Source organism: Spodoptera frugiperda, chromosome 7 (assembly GCF_023101765.2).
Source record: "Spodoptera frugiperda isolate SF20-4 chromosome 7, AGI-APGP_CSIRO_Sfru_2.0, whole genome shotgun sequence".
NCBI classification, from domain to species: domain Eukaryota; kingdom Metazoa; phylum Arthropoda; class Insecta; order Lepidoptera; family Noctuidae; genus Spodoptera; species Spodoptera frugiperda.
The window spans coordinates 4,625,277-4,635,022 of record NC_064218.1 but is presented as its reverse complement, the minus strand read 5'-3'; the positions used below and the strand labels follow the sequence as shown (position 1 = coordinate 4,635,022).

Sequence of the window (9,746 nt, the reverse complement as noted above, 5' to 3'; positions counted from 1 at the left end):
AATTTGAATTTATTTAATCCATTTTAAACGTGTCTTTTTTCTACCATCAAATTGAATTAAAAACTTCTAATTATAGATATTAATTAAAGAAATATGAAAGCTGTAAATAATTTCAATATGGAAAATAAAATGAAATGAAAATATAAATAAATTAAATTCAACAATAACCATAGACAAATCACAGAATGCAAAGATCATGTGAGTGTTCATTTTTTGACACCAGCTGACAGCTAGTGGTCGATACCATTTTATTTTACAGTGGTCGTAATTCTGATAAATAAACCAATAAAATGGCCTGCAAAATCTGTGGTCCTAAGCTGTCGCTATGCGGGCTCGTCCTCAGCGTCTGGGGAATCATACAATTGGTGAGTAGAACACTTATTACTTGACAAAACTTGAGATTCTTGCGAGGGTGTACTAACGCTCGTGAATGTTTCAGACTTTGATGGGCGTCTTCTATTATATCAAAGCAGTGGCTTTGTTAGAAGATCTGCCTCTTGAAGAGCACCACTCGTCGATGGAGAGTTTCATCACCAACGTTGAGACTGGTTACACTCAGGTTAGTCATCAGTGCTAATAAGAATGGTAGAGGTTGATTGAAGTGGTTTATTGTGTACTTGGCCCTCCGTGGTCTTGATCTTAACTTCCTCGTAGGTATCATCAACGTATAAGTGTAATGGAATCTAAAACTGTGTCTATTAACTTGTTCATTTGTCTTCCAATTTATTTGAAACTATTCAAGGCTAAAGGTCTAGTATTTCAATATGATTTTCACTTTGATAGTTATTCTGTTATCTTTAATTGACTAATGTATTAAGATCATTGATAGCAATCAGTTCATATTCTTACTAGATCTGTTGGTTCTGGCCCAAATGTGGATCTTGTTTCCGATAAGACATTTCACAATTTTTGAAGATTCTTTGTAGTATTTTCAGTGCATATTGTTTTCAGAAATATTTAATCTTACAGAAAAACAAACTTTGTTACTAGTACAAAATAATGTTTGAGCAAAAAATCATTGGCATATGAAGAAAGAAACTAAAAAACTTAAAATTGCCTCAAGTTCAATCATTAACTACATATTAATTGATTTAATATCTGATAATTTCAGAATGCATACAACTGCTGGATCGCTGCCCTGCTATATGTCATCACACTCGTTGTATCTGGACATCAATTCTGGATGAACAATCGTTCTTCAGTTAGTATGTAAAAGTTGGGAAAAAAGTGGTATTGTCATCTATGCTACTGCGCGGAGGTATAAGTTGTTATGTTACTGTTGAATAACTCCATTCCATTAATAATTTATTTATATTAACTCTTTGAGTCAGAGTTCCCAAAAATGTTTCCTCCTCTAATTTTTATGTCATATTATCTAAAGAGGTCTTACCCAACCTTACTGGTTTTGATTGTGAATCTGTGGTCAAAAGGTTCTTACCAGCCAATTACTCAATGTCAGATTTGACCACAGACAAAATAGATATCATCCATGTGTTAAAGTTAGAACTTTAGACATAAGTTAACAACACATGAAGGTTGTCATAAATTAGCATTTAATGAAAAAAAAATATTACATCCAAAGTAATTTATCAATGTTCTTACAACATGACTCCATGTATAAATAAATTAATTCTATTTAAAGTATTTAAAAGAAAACCACATAGTATGATCAATGCTTTACCTTCCATGTCTGTTGTCCTTTTAAAACTGTTAAGATTTACCCTATTGTTAATAGATGGCCCTGGAAGTCTCGACATTGTTAACAACAGACACAGGAAGCTAAGTCGAAATTTGTATGAATAGATATTCAGCTTTATTACAAACTAATAAGGTTGAAATTATATTGTAACAAATTGACGACTTAGCAACTGAATTTGTCGTTATCAATGTCGGGACTGCCCTGCATTGCTTATAATGTGAATGGTTTATAATAATTTAAGTATCAAGTGGTTCCAACATAAATCAATGTATCAAATTGAGTAACAGAAATTATTGTGCATAAGTATTACAAATGAATGAATGCTATAAATTGTACATAATATATTCTATTATTGTAGGTACTACATTGCTTAGTTTTTCTTGAAGTAAAGGTATTGATGTTGAATGCTGTTTAATTTTAGACTTTTATTTTTAGTTTTCATTCACTTTTAGTAAGCCCCAGACCTGCCATTTTAATGCCTGCTCCTAGCGTTTCTGTTTCCAACTGGGAGCGGGGGCACACGATGCGTTGCGGCGGTGTGGCGTCGGAGTGGTGTCGTTGAGTCGTCTTACATAGAAATATCTGTGGCATGTCACACGATGCGCTCCGGCGCCGCACCGGACCTACGAGACGGGGAAGGTGAATGCGTTGCGACGCCCCAAAGTAGGACAAATTCAAGGTATCTGATGGTTGGCAACCCAACGATGAACAGTGATGTCATTCTAGTGATTGCTACTGACTACCTACATTAGGTATTATTCGACGCTACTTGTATCGTCTATGTTATAATCGAAGAGGACTAGGATTTTGAAACCTACTCGAAATCCGAACTTATCAACGATTACAATTTAGTGCTCTTTGGTCTCAGCCGATTATTACCTGACTATACCGTGTCCAAAAGCAGGAGTAGGAACAGGATGGTTTTTAGTCTGTAAAAGTCTGACACTCGCGCTTCACACAAGGCGAGAGAAGTCATTGGATAATTTTCTCCACTTAAAAAAATACTTATACTATACCGCTATACTTATTATACTCTTTGGATAGAACATAGAACTTGTGTGTTGCTGACAAAACTGCTGACTTCTAAAAACGTCAACAAATAAATACGTCAATGAATCAATCGCAAATTGAATGGTTTTTACCGATTAGCTGCGTAATATTATAATATCTCTATAATACTTATTTAGCCACATTTGCAATGAGTTATCTATACAGTTGTGGAATTTGTTGTGGCCTGCTCAGCATATGGGGAGCGGTACAGCTGGTAATAGATTTGGTTTTCTTTAGGTTAGGTAGTATTATACAATGTGATAGGGGTGAGACTTCTAACCCGTTAAGGCTGAGTTCTACATCTAATTTTATCGACAAAAGTCGTGGGTCGAAGGGGTCGAATCCCCTCCCCTAAAAATTATGGCTATTTTAATATTTTTTTTACTTTTTTTGATATCAAAGGTTGTATGCGTCGTAGAAACAAAAAAAAAAAAACGACAAACGGTAGCTAATAAGCTTTGCTAACTAATTCATTACTTTTTTCATATGTTTGATAATGTTTTGGTGAGAAAAAAAATTATTTGTGAATTATTTTTACCGAAAAAATCACTATTTTTTCAATATTTTCAATTAGGGGTTCAACCCCCCATATTTTTTTTTTTTTGTCGATAAAATTAGATGTAGTACTCAGCGTTAACGGGTTAGAAGTCCCACCCCTATCACATTGTATAGGGATAATATAAATTAGTAGTGTAGGAAGATTATAGGTATTTATTTCTACTCAGGTAGGTCTAATATCAAAGAAATTAAATACCTATCTTATCCGGTTACCGTAAGTGTATTTTATTGGGACAAAAAACAGCCTGTAATTGCCTGTAAGAATAAGTATCCAGACCAGGATCCGTACAGTTGCTATTGGTGAGTACGGTATCCAGGTAGGTAGGTATTTACTTGAACTTCAAACGAACTGCAGAAATACCTACCCGCTAAAATTATATTATAATAGACGGACGAAGAAAGAGGTACCGTAAAGAACCGAAGATTATTATTAAATAATCTTCGGTAAAGACCGGCTCGAAGGGCAGGAGTAACGAACGGGGTGATTTTAGTCAGTAAGAGTCTTATTCCTTCTAACTTCGCCCAAGGCGAGAGAAGTCATTGGATGAGATAATCTTAGATCATGTCGGCATGGAGTTGTATGGAATACATAGGTAATTTTTGTATCTATTTAAGTAAATACCTAAATAGGTACCTATAGCATTTTAAAGCTTCAATAATCGTTTATGAACTCTTGGTGATTGGTTTCAGTTTTTCATGGGAATATGTTATCACCTCGAAGTGGTCACGCTTTTAGAAGATGTTGAAGAAGAAGAATATGAAGATTATGACGATTTTATTAAGAAAACTGAAGCCAATTATCGCGCGGTTAGTTGTTAGTTATTTTAGTCTTTTCGGCAGATCACAGACTAATAAACAAGGAAGCCCAATTCACCCGGTCCATCCCTATCTCCAAAAGGCCTGCTGCGGACTAGGTATCTAGCGGGTTTACCGGGGCTCCGGTTAGAAAAGCAGGAGTTGGAACGGGGTGCTTTTTAGTCAGTAAGAGTCTGACACTCTCTCTCGCCTAGCCCAAGGCGGAAGAAGTCATTGGATGATTTTTCCCCCCTTAAAAATATCCCCAGAAGGCCAGCAACGCACTTGTAACAAGCACCGATGTAGATGCTTACCTAAGACCTATCTCTTTCACTGTCTGAGACGCATCGTGCATATTTGTGAACCACGTTATGCAGAGTAGAGTCAACTTTTAACGTTTAACTTCTTTATGTTCTCAAATTGAATACGGAATTTCTTCACTATTGTAATCTTCAAACCAATTCCAGCCGTGGCAGATAATTTTAGAACACCTTATCTACATAATAAGTTAACATAAAGTTTGTAATTTAAAATTAGGTGGCGGTGAACTGTTGGGTTGCGTCAGTAATATACGTGATCCTCATCGGAGTGTCGTACTGGTGTATTGTGAAAGCCAAGAAAGAAATGGAGGTAGAAGCGTTGAAGTTAGAGGATGACGAGTACGTATGTACTCCTAAACCGCCTCAGAGGATGAACCCTAAGAAAGTTAAATAATAAATTCCACAACCTTTTTAGTATTTACTTAGCTAATAAAATATTTTAAGATTTTCTATTTGGTATGTAATTTTCTTTTTTTTTACATTTTTAACATCATTAAGCACCTAAATATCATTTTATAAAAAAGTAACGTCACGCCTTTTATCCCCGAAGGGGTGGGCAGAGGTGCTCATTACGACATGTATTACCGCTATACAATAATATACAGCCATTTTTCACCATTTGTGTTATAAGTCCCATGTAATAGGGGGTGAGCCTTCAACAGTTTTCTATTGGCAGTCAAAGATTTAAGCACTAAAATATCACTTATAATAAAAGTAAATGTATGTATAACGTACTTTATAATAATGTAAATAGTGAAAAGTGGGTGTATATTGTATAGTGGCATTAAGTGCCGTAATGTGCAAGTGCACCTCTGCCTACCCCTTCGGGGGTAAAAAAAGGCGTGATGAATATCACTTTATTGTTTTGAAAATTCTGAAATGAACATTAATTTTTTTGCATAGTAGCGTCTGCAATCATTATGTACGCTATCATACCGTACGATTTACCTGTACGAAATGAAACTAAATCGTTACGATTTCCTAACTGTACAGTTCGACTCTACAGTTAAAACTGCACAGTTAAATCGTAAAGTGTGTAGCGTAGATCAGAGCAACGAGGTTCCTACTTGAACCTATTTTTAGACTTGAATTATAGAGAATGTTGACGTGAACTAAAGTACTTTAGTAGGTACCTACATTTCAGCAAAGGGCCATATTGTTTAGGCTGCAAACACGAAGTCGTAGATAAAGCAGGTTTGTTTCTTACATGTTTTTTAAACTTGATAAAACTGTAGCTCAAGTATTATGTGAAACAGTAGTAGCCATTATCATTTCAACCTCTATCATTTAAAATTAATGTATGTATGCTGGATCCCGTAGGTTACAATATCGACAAGTTTTTAACCACCTCCCATGGAACCAAGATGAGCTGATGTAGGTTTTTATAATACAAAACAAAAAACAAAAAAATATAACAAAGCATAATTAGTTTATTTAAATGTTTCACTATTTTCTGATTGGTTGCTTTATTAATATTATTATTTCACTTCCTCTAATTTCCTGTCGAAAGTCACAGTGCCAATGTTCACGCTTTTTATTTCTTCTTTGCTGACTTGCGCGTTTTCCTGAAAAATGACACCTTTTTAACGTAATGAACGTAATTACTATTCGTGTAGCTCTAATTAAAGGGACTTGGGCAGTAACCCGTTGTGGATGAGACCACGAGGGAAAAACGGTCGAACAAACAACGTTACTTATTACGTTCCAACTTAAATTGGTTTAATTAGCATGGTTGCGGATTGCAAGGTTTTGGGGCCTATTCTAGGTAAACTGAAACGTTGGGAAATACATTTAAATGGCGGCGTTGTGAGGTAATTTTTGCAAAAGCTATCCAGTTATAATAATTATTATTTTTTATACTTTAAAATTACTGAGCAATGCAATTCAAAACGATGCTTACTAATCGGTTGATTCAATTTAGTTTTTTGTCGTCGTGTCTTCGTATGACTTCATGGAAAATCCCATCAGGATGAAAAAAAATAGCACCACAGCGAAGCCGGGTCACTAGTAGATAATGAAATTAAACAAGAATGGAGTTTTTGAAAGGAATTTATTTCAATTATAATGTAGCACAGTTCAGAGAACATAATTTTGCTTTTTACTGGGGTTAACCGCAGCGCGTACCGACCCTAACAGTGAGAATTTTCCACGGATCCGCCTGTGCATCGGCGAGGAACAAAGTTATCCACATATCTGGACCAATAACGTTACAAAACCTAGGAAACATTTTTGGAAACCAGTACGGACACAGTTCCGTTCATCAGACGAGCACAATATTGGGACGGTGACAAAATACTTACGATTTCATTGGAAACTAATGAATTAGATGAGTTAAAACAAAAGCATGTGCCACTGATGACCTTGATATTATGTAAATGTTAAAATTCTGTGTCATCAAATGTCATCAAATGTCACCTGTGCTGTATCCACCTCTTCGTCCTTAGCTGGCTGGTTCGGGTTGATCCACGGGTCCGCCAGGATCTGAGGTATCTTCACACGCACTTTCAGAGGAGCCAATATTTTCGTGATCAGCTTGCGACAATCCGTTGATACCTTCGGCTCGCGAGGAAATGATACTTTGTTTTGTACTTGCTGTGAATGTTGAAATAAGTTTTCTGTACTAGATACTCATAAGTATTATTTAGCTTTATAGGAGCACCGCAAAGGCACGTTTAGCCGAATATTTTAGGACAGTCAATAAAGTAATCGTATATGATAAAGACGAAACATAAGACCGAAAAAATCTGTGAAACTCTGAATAGAGAAAATTAGAGAACCTAGTTAATTTATCAAAAATGTCTTACTTTGAGCAACTGCGTATAATTCGTATCGTCAAAAGGCAGTCTTCCATACACTATGGCGTAAAGGACCACTCCCATACTCCAAATGTCAGAATCTTGTGGCCTATAAGGAACTCCCTTCAAGATTTCTGGTGAAGCATAAGCATAGCTTCCGCAGAAAGTCTCACTCAGCGCGTATACACCATTCTTCGGCTTCATATGACCTCGAGCAAAACCAAAATCCGAAAGTTTAATGTTCAAGCCGTGGTCCATTAGCAAGTTTTCGCATTTTATGTCCCTGAAATAGAGAGGTGGCAGGATATCTTTAGGAACATTTTTACAAAAAAGACGAACGCCTATAAATTTTATTTCTTCTTTTGTTAATTTTGTCTCCTTATATTTTGCACAGTAATTTGACTATCTATCTTATTTTTTCGACGAGCTAGATAAAATATGTAAGTTAGTAAGACTACCATCAGACTCTCAATTATGGGACGACCTGCACAGATAAGAAAGAAAAAAAACCCTACAGCTAAATTACCACTTGGTATTTCAACAATCATTCTATTGCACTTTGGTCTAGGTAAGTTATGCTGTAAGATATAATATGCAATATAAGTTCACCTATGTACAACTCCTCGTTCATGACAGTAATCAACCGCCTCCACGAGCTGTCGGAACCAGCGCCGGCCTCGCACCTCATCTATATGTTGGTCCTTGCGTATTATATCCAGGAGACTGCCGTTTTCGGCATATTCCATCACAATATAGACCCTGGAATTGGAAATAATAAGCAGAAGCAGAAGGAGGGTTTGAGGGTTTGAAAAAATAAATATAGGTACTGGTCCACTTCCCGGAGCTGTGGATAATCTAACCCCCCTGTTTAAAATAGGAATAGGAACGGGGGTGGTTTTTAGTCAGTAAGTGACACTCGTTCCTAACCCTAGACGGGAGAAGTTATTCGCGTTCCGTACGCGCCTCAAAGAGCCATCAGACTACCACAGATGGGGCCCAGAAAGGCTGATTCCCGACCCGGAGCTGTGGACTACCTAACGGGTACCGGGGTTCCGCTTCAAAGAGCACGAGTATGAGCAGAGTGGTTTTTAGTTAGTAAGAGTCTGACACTCCCTCTCGCGTTATTCAAGGCAGGAGAAGTCTTTGGATGATAAAAAAGCCTTATTTAGCTTTATTAAATCCCGAAAACTTTGCGCATCGATATCATTAATGGCTGGCTTATTTTTGGCAGTTTTATTCTAATTAATTTAATGGATGAACAAAAATGAGGTGATTATCTTATTACCTGTGGGTAGTTTCTATGGCCTGTAGAAATCGTATAAGGTTCTCATGTTTGAGACCTTTTACAACTTCTATTTCTCTTGGCAGAAACTTTTTCAGATAGTCTCCAGGTGCTTGGAACTTGCTAATTATTTTGATTGCCACTTGACAGTTATGTCGGTCACTGGTTGCAACCTACGAATGATTATTTAAAGTTATTTTTTATACTGGAAAGCTGAAGAATAGCTGATTGGGCTAGAAGTGCGAAAATAGTGTGAAAACAAAAAGACTAAAGCGTGTCTGTCAGACAAATGTCTGTAGATGTAGTTAAGCCTGTTGCAAACTTGGAACCCAAAACATCATAGTTATCATCAGCTGAAAGATATACTATCCAATAATCTGCAGCCTATTCCAATCGAGGTTCCATTTATTACAAAAAGAATATCGAGTGTTGTCCAAAAACCAATCGTGTCCTGTATATTTTAGATCCCTTCTATTCTTTCAGAATGAATATTGTTTTTGACGAATGTTTCGAGGCCAATTCGATTTGAGGAATAATCTGGTACCTTGACTGTGGCATAAGAACCAGACCCAATGGTCCGACCAAGGACGTATCCATGTGACTCAAGAACAGTAAGCTTTCTTTCAGTTTTCGCTTCTACGCCACTATGCACAGTCGCAGTGGGCTCTGTCGACATCTCGCCGAGGACATTTTCATTTGCTCTCACATCGGGTCCCGGCATATCACAGAAATGTTACTTATATATAAAATTGAAGTTTAGTAAAGTCACATGTTATATTGAATTTTGCCTCATTTTATTTTTCACATGAATTTTTTTTATATTATACATGCTGTCATTTTTGTCAAAACCGATGAATTTGCGGTGACACGAGAACGTTGTTTCAAACATCGCCCTTACCACAGATTATTACACGTCGCCAGTACCATTTGTCACGAAAGAGTTTTTAGCCCAGTAGGTAAAGCAACCACATTTTTTTATCTTTATTCTCATTAATTTTGAAATATGAATAGGTACATAGTGTTCACTATATACTGATGTACCTACTTAATTGGAATAAAAAATATACTGCACAGTGTATAAAGCATTAAAATTATGCGTTTCACTAATTAAAATGATGTGTTTGCACAAATTAACCAATACCGATGCATATAAATTTAATTATCGTTGATTACTTCGTAGCTGTATCGTTGAACTAAATGATTTTTTTGTGAGATGAAAATCAACAGAGCATTTGTAGAGTTCTCTA

At 36.3% G+C, this 9,746-nt stretch overlaps 3 protein-coding genes across 4 annotated transcripts; 2 read left to right on the top strand and 1 right to left on the bottom strand.

Moving 5' to 3' along the window:
* Positions 1-196: 196 nt before the first annotated feature.
* LOC118266305 (ribonuclease kappa-B) lies at positions 197-2,104 on the top strand. The gene is made up of 3 exons (XM_035579708.2): positions 197-365; positions 440-559; positions 1,112-2,104. The coding sequence occupies exons 1-3, from the start codon at positions 291-293 to the stop codon at positions 1,211-1,213; spliced, it is 297 nt and encodes a 98-aa protein (XP_035435601.1). The 5' UTR covers positions 197-290; the 3' UTR covers positions 1,214-2,104.
* Positions 2,105-2,255: 151 nt separating this feature from the next.
* Positions 2,256-4,874, top strand: LOC126910839 (ribonuclease kappa-A-like). Its single transcript, XM_050694697.1, has 3 exons — positions 2,256-2,963; positions 3,998-4,114; positions 4,640-4,874. The coding sequence occupies exons 1-3, from the start codon at positions 2,898-2,900 to the stop codon at positions 4,814-4,816; spliced, it is 360 nt and encodes a 119-aa protein (XP_050550654.1). The 5' UTR covers positions 2,256-2,897; the 3' UTR covers positions 4,817-4,874.
* A 958-nt stretch (positions 4,875-5,832) lies between these two features.
* On the bottom strand, positions 5,833-9,370 carry LOC126910866 (testis-specific serine/threonine-protein kinase 3-like). 2 transcript variants are annotated; one of them, XM_050694782.1, is made up of 6 exons: positions 9,044-9,370; positions 8,503-8,672; positions 7,827-7,976; positions 7,227-7,500; positions 6,853-7,014; positions 5,833-5,987 (listed from the first exon to the last, which is right to left on the bottom strand). In XM_050694782.1, exons 1-6 carry the CDS (start codon positions 9,218-9,220, stop codon positions 5,901-5,903), a joined length of 1,020 nt encoding a protein of 339 aa, XP_050550739.1. In that variant the 5' UTR covers positions 9,221-9,370; the 3' UTR covers positions 5,833-5,900. The 2 variants fall into 2 exon arrangements, with proteins under 2 accessions (XP_050550739.1, XP_050550738.1); XM_050694781.1 differs by having other exon boundaries at positions 6,838-7,014; positions 9,044-9,369.
* Between the last annotated feature and the right edge of the window lie 376 nt (positions 9,371-9,746).

Bases quoted from the DNA above. Each gene is read 5' to 3' on its own strand.
- LOC118266305 (XM_035579708.2), top strand. From the start codon at position 291: ATGGCCTGCAAAATCTGTGGTCCTAAGCTGTCGCTATGCGGGCTCGTC. The intron at 366-439 runs GTGAGTAGAACA...TGAATGTTTCAG, and splicing joins TCTGGGGAATCATACAATTG to ACTTTGATGGGCGTCTTCTA. The intron at 560-1,111 runs GTTAGTCATCAG...TGATAATTTCAG, and splicing joins TTGAGACTGGTTACACTCAG to AATGCATACAACTGCTGGAT.
- LOC126910839 (XM_050694697.1), top strand. From the start codon at position 2,898: ATGAGTTATCTATACAGTTGTGGAATTTGTTGTGGCCTGCTCAGCATA. The intron at 2,964-3,997 runs GTAATAGATTTG...GATTGGTTTCAG, and splicing joins TATGGGGAGCGGTACAGCTG to TTTTTCATGGGAATATGTTA. The intron at 4,115-4,639 runs GTTAGTTGTTAG...ATTTAAAATTAG, and splicing joins CTGAAGCCAATTATCGCGCG to GTGGCGGTGAACTGTTGGGT.
- LOC126910866 (XM_050694781.1), bottom strand. From the start codon at position 9,220: ATGCCGGGACCCGATGTGAGAGCAAATGAAAATGTCCTCGGCGAGATG. The intron at 7,015-7,226 runs GTAAGACATTTT...CAACATTCACAG, and splicing joins ATTATACGCAGTTGCTCAAA to CAAGTACAAAACAAAGTATC. The intron at 5,988-6,837 runs GTGACATTTGAT...GTCATTTTTCAG, and splicing joins AAGAGGTGGATACAGCACAG to GAAAACGCGCAAGTCAGCAA.